The 20039-nt window shown below is 44.2% G+C and overlaps 2 protein-coding genes across 3 annotated transcripts; one reads left to right on the top strand and one right to left on the bottom strand.

Annotated features, from left to right (window-relative positions):
* Positions 1-604: 604 nt before the first annotated feature.
* med10 (mediator complex subunit 10) lies at positions 605-2956 on the bottom strand. The gene is made up of 4 exons (XM_030411793.1): positions 2682-2956; positions 2510-2593; positions 1846-1948; positions 605-1400 (listed from the first exon to the last, which is right to left on the bottom strand). Exons 1-4 carry the CDS (start codon positions 2801-2803, stop codon positions 1305-1307), a joined length of 405 nt encoding a protein of 134 aa, XP_030267653.1. The 5' UTR covers positions 2804-2956; the 3' UTR covers positions 605-1304.
* A 1542-nt stretch (positions 2957-4498) lies between these two features.
* On the top strand, positions 4499-19493 carry ube2ql1 (ubiquitin conjugating enzyme E2 QL1). Of its 2 annotated transcripts, none has more exons than XM_030411791.1 (3): positions 4499-4762; positions 5425-6354; positions 15872-19493. In XM_030411791.1, the coding sequence occupies exons 2-3, from the start codon at positions 5647-5649 to the stop codon at positions 16001-16003; spliced, it is 840 nt and encodes a 279-aa protein (XP_030267651.1). In that variant the 5' UTR covers positions 4499-4762; positions 5425-5646; the 3' UTR covers positions 16004-19493. The 2 variants fall into 2 exon arrangements, with proteins under 2 accessions (XP_030267651.1, XP_030267652.1); XM_030411792.1 differs by having other exon boundaries at positions 4761-4885.
* Positions 19494-20039: the final 546 nt, after the last annotated feature.

Genomic DNA, 20039 nt, shown 5'->3' with positions numbered 1-20039 from the left:
ACAGTGGTTCGGAGGCGACACTTGAGCTGACTGACCCTGCATATCATCATGTCCACGCAGGGTCACGTCTGCAGGTGACACACTGACACATTAACCCATGTTGAAACTGTTTATGTTCACCATTTAGAAAATCATCTTGATTAATAGGATTTTAAGAGCATTCTATGTAATTATAGAATATTTTTGTATATTATTTGTAGTATCAACGGCAAATAAATATAGTAGATCTAGTTGTGCTAGTCGTCAGGGGCTTTATTATACAGTGTTAGAGGGGGTTTTTTAGGGTGTTTTTCATCCTTGAAAATAATATTTTTGGGGACACATGTATACCTCAGTGCATAAATGTTACATATTTAATGAAATAGTCAGATACTATAATGAAATTTCATGTTAGCACGAAATGTTAGCCTTCAAAAATGTTGCATCCTAGTGAACATAAGCCCGACCTAGTCTACCACTGTAAACATTTTCACATCAACGTTTCACATTTACTTGAGGTGATCGTATATGATTTTTAAAGATGGCTACCAAGTGAATTGATTGAACGTGTAGCCGAAAATGTGCCTCTCCATCAATGTAATGAGCTGACAAAACACAACCTCAGTCCGGTGAGGATCATTTAATAACAAAAATTATAATACAAACAAGTTACAAATAAAGAGTGGACTCTTTTCTGACCAGTTGATCAGGCACAGAATTACCATCAAATAACATTTGCATTCGATGATCATGGCCGTTAGAAACCTGAGCTTGATACAAAGTGTTATGAACGCTGTGTGTAGTACAAATGTATGTTGCACAATGACTAGGAAGCATTACAAAAGGTAAAGTGTAAGAGTATAAATATACTGTATTTACAACTGATGGGAGTCAGTTCCGCAGTGCAGAATCAGACAGGTGCCGTGTAGCTCTTGAACATCTTCTGTACAGATAGTAGTTCTAGAAATCGCTTCTGCTGCTTTCTCTGTGTCCATGCATCAGAAGAGACAACAAATGTGTCCCTCATAAAATTATTTGTTTCTTCTCCCCTCTGCTTCTCCCCTGCTGCTGTAATTGTACTTCCTAAAATTAAGTTTGAATGTGGATAAAGGAGAGGACTGGCTGAGTCAGGATGCTGCGCAGAAATTAAACCTCCTCCCTCAAGGTATGAGTCAGCAACAGCATCACAATATTTAGGAAGAATAATAACAGGTTATTATCATATTCTGCTGGCAACCAAAGAGGATCCTGTTTGGTTAAACTCCATTCAGGCTTTCACTTCAAGGCTCACAGGCTGAAGGTCGGGGGTCACGGTGCAGCAGTCACTAGGAGGGGGCATCTTCTCCATGTATGGCCTTATACTTGGACATCTCCTCTGGGAAGACTTTGCTCAGCTCAGAGATTAGAAGGCTTTTGAATTTCTGGAATAAATGAAAAAAAACGACAGTAGAGGTCAGATTATTGTTGATTTACAACTACTTCTCATTTCCCGCAGAAGACTAAACTTATGCATGTTTATGCCAAGGGCACAAGTAACTCAAGACCTGATCAGTACAATCTGCCTTGTGGCCATGTTCAATCTCAGTTACAAATAAAATGTTATAAACAACCAAATATGTTATGAATAGTTTGTGCAAAGACAGTAGATTTTTTCACCAACATATAAAGCTACATAAGCAGACAGGGATATCTCAAGAACATTTCTCTTCGCACAAAGAAGATGATCCTTGAAAAGGGACACTTTTATCTTTGAAGAATTCCAAAATATTTGTGTAAGCATTTAATCAGTGAAATAGTTTGTTGACTCCTGTTATCCCTGCAGGGTCGTTGGTGAGGAATCTCAGTGCCCCTGGAGTTATCTCTTACCGTCATGGTGTCAATCTTCCCTTTGACCTGCTCGTTCCTCGCCAAGGCTCTCTCCAGACATTCCTTGGTGTACAGCTGAGGGTTGCGACCTTGGTCAATGTATCTACGAACACAAGGCATAAAATCAGACGAGGGGATTGTGGATGAAGTTATGAAGTCCAAATAAAGGGATTATATACTCCATGTTCAAACTTGACAAGCTTGATTGATAATAGGCAACGTTTATTATCAATTAGTCCTCAAAGACTCTAGATCAGTTTTTGTTTGCTCATTTTCGATTATCCCAGAAATCCCTCACCAAAATACGGAACCCCGTGAATAGTGGAAACAAAAAGGAATTAGGCATTTTTTTTACAACTTGAAATGGCTACTTTAATAATACGTGCATGCCGAATTGTAAAATGGCAGCCAATTATACAGAATATCCGTAAATGAATCATCTGACATTACCAGATTCGCGGTCAAAGAATGACACTTGTAAAATCATCATATTTTCGAATGGGGTTTGGCGTGAAAGAATATGTATTCTCCCAGCAAAGCAAACACGTGTTTTTACAACATACGTCAAAGAAAGAGAGCAGCATAGGTGTAAAGAGAAGACAAAGTAATAACGTATTGTTGTGAAGCATGACAGAAAAAACAATATAACAGCCACTGGACTCACTCAAAGACCTCCAGCGGTACGTTGATTTCGTGAAGCTGCTGACGGCACTTCTCGATGTCTTGTAGTCCAGATATCATGAAATTTCTGACAAGAGAACCGACAAAACAGGTATTAAATATGCTTATTTGCAGATTTGTGTCGTTAAAAACGCTCTCAGTGCAACATGACTCACAGTTTCTGGTTGAGTCCTGTTTGGCTGCTGGGCTGGAAGTCGCTGACGATGATTCCCAACTGTCGAATATTCTCGATAAATTTCTCCAGATGCTCCTCTAGGTTATCAAATTTTTCGGCCATTTTGCGTAACTGTCAGTAAACCACTAAAAATAAATAGAAACGACTCCACGTAGAAGACTCCTTTTGTCAAACACTCGCTGTTTACTGTCAGCCGCCGACTCTACGACAGCCACAGCGAGAAAGTGCTTTCCGGCAATACAATAGCCAATGGCTGCGGGTTCTGTTCTGCTACCTAGGTGACAACCAATGACGGTTTGTCGTCAAATGGCGCGAATTGTCGCGCTGCCGGTCTGGAAGAAAATTCTTTGTGAGGACCAGAAAATGAAGGGTGACTTGACTGCATCCAGATCAAATGTAAACGGCCTATTTATTTAACAAATATGGAGTATATATATTTATTTATCCGGAAATATGTGCCATTTAAAACTATAGTGGTCTATCACAAAAATACAAAAATAAAAGCGTTGGTTTACTGTTGTTTTAAAGCTATCTTGTGTGTTGTTACACTTGTAAGTAGCCTAAATATGCATAAATAGACTGTATTAACATACTGATGATTTACATAGGTTCAATGTTAGAAATCAATTCAAAGACAATAAAAAAATATGCAAAATATTGCCTATATTTGCCATTTTTCTGTAGATATTCTCATGAAAATACAAATAATATATGAAAATCACAATTTCAGTGACAGAAATTATGTGATTTTTGTTATCTACGTTACTGATATTAATATTCTTTCTCTTCTCATGATCTGCTTATTAAATCATATTGCAGGGTACTGAGGGACGAGCTGTATTCAGTTTATGCTCTTATATGTTCAATGAAATGGGTTAAAGTTTACCTGTGAAAATCTACAACAATGTAAAATATGTTGTTTTTGGTTTTTTTTTAACAGTAGAGGCTGGAGAGTTGTGTTAACCCTGCTATCTAAATCCTTCAACACATTCATTCATTAATGGAAAGGGTTCCAAATATCTTGTGTTTTCCAATTAAGCCCTAAAATGATGAGGAGCTCTGCTGACAGTGAAGGGAAACTTCCACTCACTGTAAAAATATACATGTGCTGACGACATTGGGATATTTAAAAAAAAACAACAGAAAAGTAGAAGTGAAACTGAAGTGCAGTGACGTTGAGAAGTCCTCTGGCATCCTTCTTCTTTCAGGTAAAAACAGGAACGCCAAGCTGCACACAGTAAGCACGCTCAAACCAGGAAATAAGGCATGGACCTTCAAAATAAAGTAATGTTGTAGCAACAGGGCACCTTGCACAAGTCAATGAAGGTAGAGTCTAAATATTCAGTCTGTACGATCAAGTTCTTAATGCTGAAAAATTCTGTTGTTCATATATCTGTTGGGTTGTCTTTCTGTGTAATTCACTCATGGTGTATTAGAATCATCCAGTTTGTTGTGTGCACAGTCTGAAACCTTCGTGCTAGTCATATTATTTTTTCTGAGTCAAACATCAGTTTTTATTATGCTGCCTGTTCATTCTCATTGCCATCATTACACAACAGTTCCTGTGGTCATTAAGTGGATATAGCATTACATATATGAGTATAGCAAAGTCATATTGTAAAGGGCAATGTTGTTATGATCCTTACTGTGATTGCCAACAGGAATATGTAATTTCTGGTCATGTCATATACAACAGTTGTCTCTGCAAGTGTTCCTATGTGGGTGCTTTGGGGTAACCGAACACCGGGGCTTTTATTTTGAAACGCCGTCGCCGTCGCAGCGCCTCGCCGGTGAGCAGACGGGCTGAGAAGGATTACCGGGGGCTGGCTCGTCCTCGGCTGCATTAAAGCTGGAGCTGCCGCAGCTGCACACACATCAAAGGCTCTCCTCCTCCTCCACCTCCACCTCCTCCTCCTCCACCGCCTCCTCCTCACTGCAGCTCCCACCGACGGCAGGTCCCTCTGGATGGTGGAGCCATTTCTTCGTTTTACGCACAGCGGGATCGGCGTCCGGGAGCTACATAACGGGACATAACAGCGGACTTCATTCCAGCCGTCCACGGTAAGCAATGGGCTGCTGCTCTGGCGCTGTGTCTGTGTGGGCGGAGGAGGACATATAAAGGAAAATGTATGGTGGTGTCACGATGAGGACCGTGTGTGTTTTGATGGACGCGTAGAGATCTTGGTGACTTCTTTTTATGGCAATTTAATCCTCTGTAATTATACATGTCTTAGTCTTGTTCGCATATCCTTAAAGCCAGTTAACGGTGACCTCTGTGATATTCACAATCATGTGTTTTAGTATTTTACAGCTTGTGTTTCTCTATTATATCTCAATTTCTTTTCCTGTAATGTGTCTAATCAGTTGTGATGCGTTCAGGTGTCCCCTCTGGCAGCCCGCGTCCCTGCCATGATATTACCGCAGTATAATCCTGTAGCCCGTGTTATGTTATTTCGGTACGCAGCCTTCTGATAAAAATGTATTATCACCTCAGTGCTTCTGCGTAACGCATCGTCCTATCATCGAGCAACTGCAGTCATGATGTCGGTTCACTTGTTGGGAGGGAAGGAAGAAAAAAAAAGATAGAAAAGAAAAAAAGAAAAAGATACTGAATTCTGTGGATGTTTTTGACGTGCTGTGTTTCATTTTTGTCTTTCGTCTAAACTCGCATTCACGTGCTGTTGTTTGCTTTTTTTTTTTTTTTTTGCTGTTTTCGTCCTCAGCCGAGCCGCGCGGAGATGCTGCACTGAGGAGAGAACAGCTCAGGCTCCCCCGGTTCGTGTTCATCCCGAGGCTGCAGTGAACGGAGGGGGGATTGCGCTACAGCAAGGTTAATAATCGGCATCCCTGAAGGTCTTCTCCGTGAGCGGGTGCCGACTCGGGGGAAAAAAGGGAGAATCTTGCCCCTGTGCGGGGGGATCGGCGGAGACATAGAGTAAAAAATTATGGCCACCTTACTGCGGAAGATCGGTCTCATCCGCCTGCACGACCGAGACACCGAGGACCCAAAGCACCATCAGGGCTCGTTAAAGGGCACCAAGGGGAACCAGAAGAACAACACCAACAAACACTGTCAGACCGCCAACGAAACCAACATCCTGAGCACCCCGGAGATTAAGGCGAGGAAGCTGGACCAGTTGGGCAAGGACAAGCCGTCCGGCAAGGATAAGCAGGGCAAGGATGCGAAGGAGAAGCAGCAGACGGGAGGAGGAGGCGGGAGTAAAGCGACCAGTGCCTCCTCCATACCACCGCTGGCGCCTCACCGGCAACACTGCACCCAGGTCCGGACGCGGCGGCTGATGAAGGAGCTACAGGAGATCAGGAGGTTAGGGGACAACTTCATCACGGTGGAGCTGGTGGAGGACAACCTGTATGACTGGAACGTCAAGCTGCACCAGGTGGACAAGGACTCGGCGCTGTGGCAGGACATGAAGGAGACGAGCACCGAGTTCATACTGCTCAACGTCACCTTTCCCGACAATTTCCCCTTCTCGCCGCCGTTCATGCGCGTCCTGACGCCCCGGTTGGAGAACGGCTACGTGCTGGACGGCGGGGCCATATGCATGGAGCTGTTGACCCCCCGCGGATGGTCCAGCGCCTACACGGTGGAGGCGGTCATGAGGCAGTTTGCGGCCAGCCTCGTAAAAGGACAGGTGAGGGGTCAAGGGGGCTGGTGGTGGGTGAGGGTGCTTTGCATGGGACATCATGAATCACACGGCACGTTAGTCATCCCTAGCACATCCAAGTACAGACGTGGTAAGGCACTGGATGTGAGCAGTTCCATTAGGCACTCGTGCGTCATGCGTAATTATTTGTTTTTACGCGTGTACAACACGTCCGTAATGGCGAGGCTTTTCGTCTAATGAGGTGTTGTTTAAATCGTTGTTTGGGTCATGAATCAAGTGTCATTTTTGGACACCAGTGGAATGATCTCTGAAGACGACATGAACATGTTTATAGAAGCTGGTGTATCCAAATACGAATAAACGCCCGACAGGAGATCTTTTACTCTTTGTTTTTAAAGAACATATCAACACAAGACAAAGTCATTCAGTCAGCTGATGTTTTTGCTGTATGTCCTGCTTATTGTTAGCAGTGTGAGAGCTATCGGTGGACTGTAATATGGCAGGCCTCCAACGTCCCCATCCCCATCAAACCCAATAATTGTGAATATTATGAATCTTTATGTGACTTTACGGCGGCCATTTCATGCAACCCTCTGTATCTCCCTGATTCCGCCTCCTCGGTACAGTCTCGGTTCGCTCTCCGTTTGTTTATTGCCTCCATAAATCAGCATCCTTTGACAACAAAGACCGGCTGCCATGCAATCGAAAAAAATCCCCCCCCCCCCCCCATACAGGCTCGGATGCAGCCTCGCTTTATGTGTCAGGTTATTCTAAAGGAGGAAGAGGACACGTGTGGTGATGGATAGAAGGGCAGATGGATAAAAAAGATACAGCAGGTCGCCTACCTACCAGCCGTCCTCAGTGACTTAGACTGGCTGGATTATGTAATCCTGTCAAATCTGTTTTTCACATCCTCTGTGCACTGCAGCAGCAGCAGCAGCAGCAGCTCTGCAATTCCGATGGAAACGGCTGCATCTCCCAATGCACTCCAGGCCGTAATCGTTCAGACCCCGGATAGATTTTTTTTTGTTTTCCACCTAGTGCCGAATCACAGATTTCTGGTGTTCACAAACGGTCACTTTTGTGTCAAGTCTCATCTGTAGAGTCTGCCTCTTTCTGCCCGCCGACTCTCGCCGTTCCGACGTCACCGGCGTGACAGCGCTTGTGGCAGGAGACCTTATGTAAACCGTCACCAGATTCTCCTGCCCAGGCCCCGTCCTGACCCTAAGTGCTTTTTTGGTTTTTGATGATATAACCGAACCTTATTCCCTAGTCATCTGAAGTCATTAAGCATCTGTTACCAAGAGAGGTCATGTAAAAAAAAAAAAAAAAAAAACTGTACCCACAGCTGAGAGAGAGAGAAAGAGAGACAGAGAGAGAGAGAGAGAGAGAGAGAGAGAGAGACAGAGGGAAATGTGTGTGTGCGTGTGTGTGTGTTGATCTTGATTTGCTGCTGGAGGAGATGAGCGAGCAGCTCTGCAGTGCTCCCTAATTATGGTGCAGTGTCTTCCTTCTCCAGTTTACTAATGGAAACAATATTGATTAATTATTCCTGTGTGTGTGTGTGTGTGTGTGCCCGCGCGCATCCCTTTATCTCTTTGTTTCCAATCTTTTTGCGGATGTGTGCCCACACAGGCCCTCGCATGTGTTTCATGCCCTAATTTTTTTTTTTCTTCTGGGAGATGCGCTCAGCCTCTCACCAGTCACGCCGAGCGGAGCGACGCGGGGGCTATATATAAACCTAAACACACTCAGTTTATTTATTCGTCCTTGGGCGGCGGTTCACTACGACAACAGTGATGTGGCTCATTTAGAAGCTCCCTCCCTATTTTTAGTGCGAGAGGATACAGGCGGCGACAAAGCGGCGAGGGAAGAGTCAACAGAGACGCACGTGTCCTCACCTGCGGACACACACACACATACGCTCGCTCACTCACTCACTCACTCACTCGGGATCGCACGAGCTGAGACGAGGTGACATTTTAAGAGGTCGGACCGAACTGAAGGCAATCATCAGTTCACCCGTCTGGCTTTCATGCACTTAACTTCCAATTCCAAGGCAATCTCTGTCTCCGTGTAATCTGGCGTGTATGACAGTGAGTTAAGCCTCACAGTGCTGTGCAGGTGGGAGAAATCGGTTGAAGGGGAAAAAGTCAGAGTCACGTTCGATACAGGCGTCTTTGCAGCGTGAGACAATTGTTGGCAATTGATCGGTGCTGTTGCGTTGTCGTCTGCAGGCCAGCGGTCAGAAAGTGCACTCGTGTCATTGTGATTTATAGTCCGTCCGCTGCCGGCTGTAGCATATTGTCTCCTTGCCCGCTCGCGCTGCAGGATCCTCCAATTAGGCGTCTTTGCAAACATTTCTTCACTAATTGATTCTGTGCGTGACAAATCCCACGCACTGTCATTCAGCTTCTGCAGTCTTCAGACCTTCATCGTGCAAGACTTCAGCCTCATTGGAGTTGTTAATTGATCATTAGTCATTTAAAAAAATGCAGACTTGTTAAAGGTGCACTAAGTCGTTTTGAGGAGGACGTGTTTTATGTGAAGAGGAAAACCTTCACCGGTGGAATATGAGACTGAATAAACAAAGTGTCCTCAAAGGACAAAACAATTTCATACCAATTTACTTCTGAATAGCTACATCTCCAGCACCAAACAGTGTTCACGAGACCTTAACTCCCTCAAGGACGGCTTGTTTATTCAGTTATGGAAATATAAGAAGTAACCACAGTATTTCCAAGTTTGTATTATTGTCTGAATAATACTGTGAATATTAACTCCATGAGTCTGAACTTCTTTTCCCTAATCTACATAGTGCATCTTTAAATGTGGATTGAAACAAAGTGTTACAAATGACACCCAAAATGTTTTGCAAGGTGACAATGGTTTTAATAATTGATTGCTCTACGTCTACGTCCATGTTCTCGATCTAACGTATAGTATATCATTTCTGCCGCTCAGGGCCTTTCAGTCAAAACAAACAAAGGACACTCGTAGTGTGGGATCATGGGAATGTTTTGTCATTGCTGATGACAATCTACCTTTGTGAAAGTGATGTGTTAAAATGTAATCACGCTACTGTGTGGTTGGTCAGCTTCACTGACAGGCGCCCAAAGGAAACACATTGCTTCCTTAATTGTTTCTGGGTTTGAACATTGATGGAAACACTTGGGATGACGTTAATACACAAAGTCAACAAAAGACCTTTTACACCTTTTAATGACTAAATGTCACATATTATATCTTCAGGCAAAAACACACTCCCTGGTTCCACCTCCTGCTTTTATATAACTGGCAATGGAATGACCTTGGCTTAGTATATTGAATAGTATTCTATTGATTTTGAGAAGATGTAATGACCATCTCCCACAATGCAGCTGGGCAGTCTTTAATTAGACTCTTAGAGGGACACTATGTAGGTTTCAACAGAGAAATTCAAACTTTTAATATTTTGATAATTCTGATATTTACAGTATTAGTGAGGGAACGACACAAACTCAAACATTTTTTGATAATAATAATAATTGTAATTTAATAATATTTTCCACCAAATATAAACAGTATGAGTAAAATAGCATTGTAACACACGTGTGTTGTCCTTTAAGGTCGGTTTGTTTAATCAGTCATGAAAACAACAAGAGATGGTTCGTTTTTGCATTAATGAAGATCTTTTTCTTCTGATTACATTTTCCTCCCCCAAAAACAACATAGTTCATCTTTAAATGCCAAATTTCTCCCACACTGCTTCCAGTGTTGACTTTGTGTTAAAAACGTGTCCTTCAAGCCCGGGCCAGATAACCCCCTGATGACATCATCCGGGTTATTTTTTCAAACCATGCAAAGTTCCTCCAGAGCCACAGAGGACAGTGCCCTGTTTATCTGGATCCCAGTTTTCCCTGACTGAGTAGCACTGATGAGTACATGATAGTAAACTGAGCTGAATATTAGAAATCGGTGGAATTTCCCTTTACAATTTCCTGTTTTTGTATTTGATCGACTTCAAAATCCCCCCCGACTGTGTGCGGGCAGAAGGATCTCGACCGATCGCACATCAACTTTAAAAAAAACACCGCGGTTTTACCCTTTAACGACCCCGCCAACAGTCCCACGGGGCTCTCCTTAATGATCTGATGAGGACGATGATGACATTGATCCATGCTTGTTTATCCTGACCCCTTTAATCACATCGGCGTTATGTAATCCCGCTTCCCAACATGCACTGGGGCCTTCCCTGCTTTGCCCATTGACTGATCTCCATTCACACGATTACCCAGCAGCCACTTTACGCGAGTGTGTACCTCTCAGCGAGCAGGCGCTTAGCTGAAATAGATAAACACTGACATGGCACTGTATAGGCCCGAGGCGCTCGCTCATCTGAAGCGCAACACACACACACACTCCTTTTTTTTCCCCCCCATTCTTTCTCTCATGAGCAGATATTTTTACTTCCTCTGTCCGGCCATCTATGGATGCATCATACTGAGCCATTCTTGTAGATGACTGCCAGCACAATGGCGCTCATTTATGCTCAATTTCTCCTTTTCACGCTGGACTCATGGACACTGTGGCGGCTTGTGCATCGATACACACATTCAGTAGCCACTTTTCACACACCCTCTTCCACTCTTGTGTTAGCTATGTCTGCGTTTCATTTTCCTATGTCTCTTCCACACACACACACACACACACACACACACACGACCGCTTCTTTCAGCGTAGGCGTACGCAAACAGTCCATCAAGTGTGGCCACACACACTGCTTACAGGGAGCAAATTAATGAGAAATCGGCAGTTATTGTACGTAAAAATGAGTACATGATGCTCACAGCGATTGCTTTAATTACATAATGTTCAGCCTAGGAGACCACTCCCCCCCCCCCGACGCCATTGATCAACATGTTAATCACACCTCTTTAACATTGGCCAACTGACATAACGATATCCATCCAAGGCAGCGGCCGACATTTTGAGGTGGTGACAGCAACCATATGGTGCCGCGTGAGGACGTGCTTGGTTACGAGGGAACAACATATCAGAGCTCTCCACCGACGCTGCCTGACAGTAGCCGACCGGGGCATTATCTCCGTTGTCAGCCGGGGTAATCTGCATCACAGGCCTCTGGCAGAGCAGGTTTCATGCAGCGCCGCTTAGGTGTCGCCCAGTTGGTTTGTTTCCTATTTTGGATCAGGTGTTTGACAGAAAGTGGAGGTTGTCTTTTCATGTGGCTTAATGGAGGAGAGGAACAGAAAGTCCCCAAGAAGACTGAGTCATGCGGCGAGCCTCTCATAACAAGTGGAAAGCCCTGCCAGCGAAACAGGAAAGTTTTCAGGTTTACAGCTCAGGCCAACGTCATCCGCGCTGACACCATCAACCATGTTCTGCCTCGTCTCAGTTGTGTGCCACGTGTCGGCACAAAACTGACAGTAAGTCGCTCGTCGTGCTGGATATTTATAGCCGGGAGGATTTTTAATATTGATTGAAATCGAAAGTTGAAATAATTGGACAAGCTCTTCAAAGTGTGCGCGCGCTCGGCAGAGGCAGAGAGAAGACAAATTGAGAGGGAGCGCGAGCGTGGCTAAGCCCCGCTGTGAAATTAGGCCAGTGTTGCGACAGGAATGGAAACTGTAACCCTAATCTCCAGATCGTTCAATGTTACCACCTCATCTCCCTTTAATCCCCTGCATCACTTTTGACCCAAAATAGCCCAGCAAGTACACGATAGGACATACTGATCATCGATCAGACGTCATGGGAGCAGGGAATTAAGTTTGGACTGTCTGATGTATCTCATTGCACAAAGAGGCATTCAGTTCAGAGCTGTGGTCCTAAAATCCACTTTATGGTAGAGGAACAGAGGACTTAAAAAGCTGCAGCATAGATCCTTCCCCTAAGATAATATAAGACAAACTGTTATGTTTCTAAATGTCAAACGCTCGTCTTTATCTTGTATTTGGGCTCGTCTTTCCAGGCGTTGAGACAAAGGTAGTTAAAAATACCCTGAGCTGTTATGGTTTGGACACAGTGCTGAGTAAATGAATTACAGTGTCACAAAAAAAATCAACCATTTTTATTGAGCGTTCCCTAAACGCAACTTAAACACCCAGTCGACCACAAGAACTAAACACTCAATTTAACGGAAAGAAAGAACAGAAATACAGAAATATTTCAATCCCTAAACAAGCTACTGGCTAATCTAATTGGAATAAACTAGCAGGAAGTTCTTTGACCCCAAACCTTGAAAAACTCGAACAGGATTTGTTTTTTATTTTGACTCAAATAAAACTCTGGGTGTCTCTAGATTCACTTGACAATATTGGGATTCACTTGGTTTACCGGTAGTAAAGTCAAAAGCTATCAAACAAAAGTTCAGTTAGCAAACTAGCATGTTACTCCATGCCGCCATTTTGTTGTGTTCTTGCTTTAAGATAATTACTTGAAAGGATTATATAAGAGATATTACTGCAATATGTAGGATTTCTTTCTTGAAAAATTGAAGTAAAACTAAAACAGTTTTCACTCTATATATTGTCTTTTCATATATATACTGAAGTTAGCATGCTAACCATCTAGCTCCCGCTTATGGTAAACACCAACACTACCACGGTGCTCCGAACTCCCAGTCTGCACTGCTAGCTGCATGGCTGACCGACCTAACTTGCTAACGGCAGCTCCAGTTGGCAGCAGTTAGCAGTGACTCTGGTGATATTTGTTTTGAGTGCAAATTTAACAGGTGGCCAATTCTTACATACTGCAACTTTAACCAGTTAAATCACCCCCCGGTTTTTAAATATCCTTTCAGGCATGTCTTGGCCAGGATCAGTTTTTTTATATACCTTTTGAATAGATTAATCAAACAAAATATGATGTGTTCATTCTTGGGCTTTAGAGGTGCTAGTAGGCAGATTTCATTAGCATCAGGCAAAGCCAGTTTAGCTTGTTCCCTGCCCTGTTTCTGGTCTTTGCGCTTAGCTAAATTAAGGTAACCAGCTGCTGGCTTTAGCTTTGTATTTAACTCATTTAACTCTTAGCGGCTATTCCATTAACCACCTGCTGAAACATGCAATGTTGATTAATGCTGCTGTGAGTATCAGACGTCGTGTAGCTACACAACGTTAGCTTTAGCTGGCTCTATTTATACGGTGTTTTCCTCTCTGAAAAACTGGATAGGCGCTTGGAGCTGCGGACCATGGGTTCCAAACAATACAAGGACATTCATCTGCACTGCACTGCAGCATGCAGAGAAGCTCACCTCCGAGAAGGATTTCATTAGTGTTGGTTGGCGGAGTGGCCTCTGTGCCATTTTCTCCGTGCCAGGAAGCCATCATGAGTGGAGGCAAGTGGTGCAGTGTTACAGTGTGTGTGTGCAAACAAGTACAGTAAAGTACATGACTGATTATTACAAAGATGCTCGTGTGGAGTGAGTCAGCTTCAGCAGAAGTTCTGTCTCGCTGCAGGATGACCAGTGTGCTGTGCAGTCGGACCTGTTTATCACGATTTGTGGCGTTTCTGTGTTCTGGAGGTGATTTCTTTTTTCTTTTTTTTTTTAAACGATGTGCTGCAAACTCTAGTGACATTCATGTGAATCACACCTTTGTATCCACCAGAGGTTTCGGTGTGAAGACAGTTGATTCTTTTCTATTCATGCGCCCACACACTCTTCTTCAGGGGAGACAGAATAAGCAGCTTTAGCAGCGCAGGCGACGCCCACACCTCTTTTCTCCATTTTTTTTTTTCCTTTTTTAAGGCCCACGCTTATTATTAGCCCCAGTGTGTGAAGCAGGGAACGCTACAAAAAGGTGGCGCGCTGATGAAAATGTCTCCGTCAGATGTCACAGAGCTCCGAGCGAGATGCTTTTCGCGCGCAGGAGGCCGACATGTTTGTGTACTTACACCCTGTCATATTTCCAAACCTTTTCATCATTTAGTGTAGCGACCACTCCCGGTCTTCACTTATCTCCCCATTGCCTCACGTAGCGGAGGGTATATCTTCGCCTCTGATTGAATGTGACACCTTAAAAGCCCTTTCCCCGCCTTTTAACGTTGATCTAATGTTGGTCAAACTGCATTCAGACCACTTGTCCTGTCAACATCTCCCCTGCGGCGGTGCATTCGGGTTCATCCTCGTGCACCGCGTGCTCTGTGACTGTCTCTCTGCGTTTTACCTGAGAAACTTGAAACAGTTTTTACGGATGGAGATGACAAGAATGCTTACAATACAGTGAACAAGAGCACCATCTTTTCTTTTGATCTGACAATGCGTATACAGATCAGAGAAATGATGTTTTGACGTATGGTATTTTTCTTTTGAGTAGACACAGGGAAATTGCTGTCGCCGTGGGAAAAATCAAGATTTTCTTTCCTTCTCTTGTGTCTGATTTCAAACCATCTTACTTTGCCATCATCCAGTTGTAGTATCAGGAACGGCATCCGTTCACACCGGGGTGGCGCGGGCTGCAAATGACGATTATTTCCATGACTGACTTGTTAAAGATGCGTCACAATTTCCCAGAGGCCAAAGCGACGCCTTTATATGGCTTCTTTTGCCCAACCAACAGCCCAAAACACTCAGACTTTTATCATTACTGTCATGAATTACAAAGAAAATCCTCCCATTAAGCACTGCAAAATCCTCACACTGCACCTCGTGACTCACATTTAAAAAGCCGGAACCAGCAAATAGCTGACATTTCTGTTTTAGAAACATGACTAAAACAGTGAATTCATTATCAGAATTGATAAACAGAATGGTGCTTAAATTTCTTTCAAACGACCAACTGAATAGTCGCTGCATCTCTAGCTGAAAGAAGCGCAAAGGCTGCATCATTTTCCCACGAAGACAAAATGTGCATTTAGAATTTTTTTTTGGAAGATGTAGAGCTGAAATGTGTAGTTGATGAATCGAGTCAACTCAGCGGTAACTGGCAACATCAAGCAAAAACTAGCACAGTTCTTTTTTCGCAGCTTCTTAAGTGTGGTGACTTGGTTCTTGCGTCTTTTTATGTAATTGTAAACTAGTTATGACATCACCATATTACTGTGATGGACACACATTTCTGACACTTTCCGGGCCAAACAGCTGACTGATATATCAGGAGAATCTGCATTTTTAATCAATAATGAGGATCATTGCTTGCTGCAGCCAAACAGTCTAGAAATAAATAAAACATACCAATTTAAAGTGATACTGATTTTCTGGCCTTGCAAACAATAGTTGTGACTGCACAACAATACAGAAATACTAGATTTAGATCATCTAGCTTTTAGGCATAAATTATGCAAATGTGTGACATGATGTCACAAAGTCGCAGAACTGAAGGCGGGACTACTAACGAGGCGTTTCAGGAGCAGTGCTTCCTGTGGGAGAGAGGAGCTTCTGTTGCTGTGGACTCTGACCTTTTTACCTTTCCAGATCTTCAACTAATAATCTTTTAGAAATGAAGGGATGACTCAGTGTGTGATGGCTGCAGTTTGATGGCTTCTGTATTTATTTCGACACAATCCTAACCTCATCTCCCTTCCTTTCCCTGTCTTTTCCTCACAGGGGCGTATATGTAGGAAATCAGGGAAGTCCAAGAAAGCTTTCAGCCGTAAGGAGGCCGAGGCAACCTTCAAGTCCCTGGTGAAGACCCACGAGAAGTACGGCTGGGTGTCCCCGCCCGTGTCCGACGGCTGAGCGCCCGGCCGCCGACCCTCCGACCCCTGCGCTAGCCGGACAAAAACCCAGCTAGCACTGACACGCAAAACGACACACCACGCTAACTCAACAATCTCTCACCTTCACCTTTTGCTGATTCACCCAAGAGGTTTTTTTTTTTTTTCGTTTTCTTTTTTTTGGTCGGTTTTGTGTGTCCGTGTAATTAATTTTTTTTTTCCTCATCACCACCGAAACTCTCAGAGAGCAGACACGCCGGCTTCATCGTCACTCCTCCGACAAGAAGCGTCTTTCGATCCCCTCCCTCTCGCCCAGGGAGGTTCTTTCCCCCATTTCGGAAAGACCTGAGAGGGAGGTGTGTGTGTGTGTGTGTATTACTATGTGTGTGTATATTTGTCACTCCATTGGACATCACCTGGGAGTGTGTGCAGGTGCATCGGAGTGTGCGTTACTGTTATTGTTTTGCTTTTTTTTTTTTCCTCTCTTAACGCACACCCATGCACGTGCAGCGGGATAAATCGGACAGTGTGGACTTTTCCACCCACATGGAAGACTACTGAATGAAGGAGACTCATCCCTCTCTCCTGTCCTCGCCATCCCCCCCTCTCTTCTATCTCCAGCCCCCTCGCTCCCTCCCTCTCCTCAGCACTGGACTGGCGTCACTTCTCACCGTCTCTCTCTGTAGCTGTCGAGTCATTTACATATAAATGAAGCTGTTAATGTTTAATAGACGGGCAGCGCACTGGCGTTTGTACTCGCTCGCTCACTCCTTCATTTCCCCTTTCGTTCTCTTTTTTTTTTTTTCGACTGTGCCGTTGCTCACAGTTCAATGCAACATGAAGATTGTAATTTACATGGAGCTGTGCTCTCTCTCTCTCTCTCTCTCTCTCTTTCTCTCGGTCTCTCTTTATCTATCCATCTCCTTCTTTAGCTCGCTCGCGCGCTCGCTCACTTTGTTTCTCTTTGTTTCTCTCCGTCTCTTGTGGCTAAATTTAGAGCTCACCGTTGCGTAGATGGATATCGATTTCTAATGGAGAGATAAGAGGTCACATGTTGCTTTATGCAGAGACTATGTATGATAAATAGAATGACAGTCAGTCACCTCTCTTTCTTTCTCTCTCTCTCTCTCTCTCTCTACTCTCATGTTATCGTGTGCGTGTGTGTGTGTGTAGGAGAGAAAGAAGACTGTAATTCCCATGATTTAGATACCAGATGGTACAGCTGAAGGCCAGGCCTCAGCACGTGTGTGTGTGTGTGTGTGTGAGCAAGGGAGATGACCCTTTAAACAGAGAATATGATTTACTGTGAATGACACTAAGGCCTAAAGGGAGTGCTGTTTTTTTGTTTTTTTTTCCGTCTTGTTCCACTTTCTGTGTCAGCTCCTGATTGTTACTACTGTAAACACGTGCGTGGTTGTGACTGAATATATACGTGCACATAGCTTCGTCTGTCTCTCTTCGACTCGTGAAAAGAAAAGTCAGTAGGATTTTACGCTTTCGGACGTTAAGCTGTGCTCCACACACACACACGCACACACATACACAGGAGCTCGTTCACGCCGCACACACACTCGTGCGTACACCTGCGGCCTTGACGTCAGCGGTAGAAGCCAGGAATGAAGACAGACCGGGGGGCCCGGGCGCCGCCGTAGACGGAGGGGTGCTTTAAATGAGCCTACGCCTCGGAGCCCGCCGGACTGATGTCTGCCGAATGAGAGCGGGAGAGAAGGGGATTGTGGGAGCTTTGATCACTAGCGGCTGCTCCTGGAAATGTCAGGTGGATCGCGAAATAGACGAAGACAGATATTATTCGCTCTACCTGTCGTGATTACCTAAGAGACACACGGTTCCAACCTTTAAAAGGACTTTATAAATATCTTATATTAACTCTTCGTCAGTCTCAATCAATCGGGCGCCGGCTAGCCACAGACTATCTGTCCGAGCAGTCCAGCGCGCTCCTCGTGTGTTTGTTTTGCTATCTGCCAGTTAAATGTCAGAGGAGAAGCTGCTAATTGGTCTGACATTTCAGCTGAGCTTCATTAGAGAGGAGCAGCTGAGGAAGGAGATGGAGGACGTCAAACCTCCCGCTCCGCGCTGACATTTTGTCATTTCCCGCTCCTGGCCTGTTGTTTTCGTGGGGAGGTGGGAGGCGGGAAAGTGGGCTAGGCGAGGAGAGGCCAGGGGTGTAGGAGCACCTCGACGCCAGTCAGCACTCAGCGGGCCCAGCCGTAATCCCGGAGCGGAGCATAAACCTCTGAGATGAAGCCACGCTGCCAGCATGCCGAGACGGGACTGCGTTCCAAAAGCCCCGCCGCGTTGCGTTTGTGGTCGATAACATGTCCGTCCGTGCGCGAGTGCATGTGTGAGCAAATATGTGTGTTACACTCCCATTATTTAAAAAAAAAAGAAAAAAAAAAGGCAAAAGAGTAAAAAAAAAAACGAAACACACACCATCTGGTATGTGATCATGAACGAGAGCGTGTTAGTCCTCTTTGAATTTGGCTAGTCAGTTCAGGGTCGAGCGTATAGTGATCTCTTCAGCGGAGAGAACTGTAAACTGAATTATTATTAAGACAAAATAGCTCAAAAAGCTGAGTGTTTGCTGGTTTCAAGAGAATAATTTTGTGATATAGTTTAGATTGGTAGTTTGCAGACACTAACTGGGTGAACTGATTATGTTGTATTATATCTGCATGTGATACGTGATTGGTAGCTAGCTACTGTATATCTTTTTTCAAGAAAAGCAAGGAAAAAAAAAACCTGGGGGGAAAAACAAAAATGCAAATGCTTCTCTTTAATTGTTCTTTTTGTTTTCTCTCTTTTTTGGGTTCTGTATTGTATGTATATTTCTTTTTTTTTCTCTTTTCTTTCTAAGCGTCCTAAAACTGTCACATTGTGTTATATGAATGTTTGTGTTTTAATTTATTTGTGGTTTGCCAAAATGAAGATTTGAAGCATGTTGCAGGTATTGTCACAAGAAAAACGAGAAGAAAAAAAAAACAAACTTACTAAGAATGATAGCCTATGTATTTGTGTGATGGGGGAAGGTGTGTTTATTTGGGGGGATTTCAGGGAGTAAAGAAGGACAAGAAGGTTGCAAAGCCTCAAGATTATATAGGGAGTATTTCCTTCATTGGGAGTGCATCAAAGTGGAATCAAGAAAATTCCTACGCTCCCTTGAATACTCCCTAGTCCCCTCCGTGATGTCACTACTGTCCCTTCCCCATTGGTCCTGCTCTAGATTTGGCTTATGGGCAACGCAGTCAACACAAAGATCTGGACTGGAAGTTCCCCCCAGTCACAGATCTGGGATCAGTATGACCTCCCTGTTCTTCAAATCTCACGCGTAAAGGGAATGTGCACATCTGACCTGTGATCAGTTACTCTGGGTAACTTCAACCCAACTCCCGACTTGAGTGTTTGGTCGAGACCGAGGTCTTAAAAGTCTAAAAGGTGAAAGGTCATTGCAAGACCAAACAGGAATGTGCAATAAAAGTTACAGCTTATTCAAACTCTGCCGATTGGACTGTGGTTTTGTTTCATATCTGCATTATGAGCTAATGTCACACCTGGGAGCCTCGTTTGCCGCTGCACTTACATTTCAATGACCCACTTCAGGCTGCTGTGTCCTCTGCATGGCCCCTGCATTGTCCTACTTTCATTTACTGCAGTCAATAAGACACTGTTTCTACTGTCCCCCACTCTGTGGCCTTTTTCATCAGGCTGCCTCTAGCTTGACGGTAACACAGCGTTCCGTCTTTGTGCGTGGAGTGGACGCAGGCGGGACCATTTCCACTTCGATCAGAGCACAGTCACAAGTGTGAAACTCACTTTGGTGGATATTCACCTCCCACGCACTCTAATGTTGTGCAACCAAAAATACATCTATGTTTCTTGTGGACTGAACTTTGACGAGCAAAGTCACGTCCCCGGCCGGCGGCAAAGATGCTGAAACGGCCCACAGAACGCTGCGTTTGAGTCACACTCAGGTGACTCGGAATTTCCAACTTAAGCCCTCAAAGCGTTCCAGGTGAACGACACCAAAAGTGAGCAAAGAA

Source organism: Sparus aurata, chromosome 3, assembly GCF_900880675.1.
Source record: "Sparus aurata chromosome 3, fSpaAur1.1, whole genome shotgun sequence".
In the NCBI taxonomy this organism is placed as follows: Eukaryota; Metazoa; Chordata; class Actinopteri; order Spariformes; family Sparidae; genus Sparus; species Sparus aurata.
The sequence above is the reverse complement of the archived record's forward strand: the minus strand, read 5'-3'. Positions and strand labels throughout refer to the sequence as shown.

Bases quoted from the DNA above. Each gene is read 5' to 3' on its own strand.
- med10 (XM_030411793.1), bottom strand. From the start codon at position 2,803: ATGGCCGAAAAATTTGATAACCTAGAGGAGCATCTGGAGAAATTTATC. The intron at 1,949-2,509 runs GTGAGTCCAGTG...TTGTGTTCGTAG, and splicing joins GTACCGCTGGAGGTCTTTGA to ATACATTGACCAAGGTCGCA. The intron at 1,401-1,845 runs GTAAGAGATAAC...CATTTATTCCAG, and splicing joins GGAAGATTGACACCATGACG to AAATTCAAAAGCCTTCTAAT.
- ube2ql1 (XM_030411791.1), top strand. From the start codon at position 5,647: ATGGCCACCTTACTGCGGAAGATCGGTCTCATCCGCCTGCACGACCGA. The intron at 6,355-15,871 runs GTGAGGGGTCAA...TTTTCCTCACAG, and splicing joins CCAGCCTCGTAAAAGGACAG to GGGCGTATATGTAGGAAATC.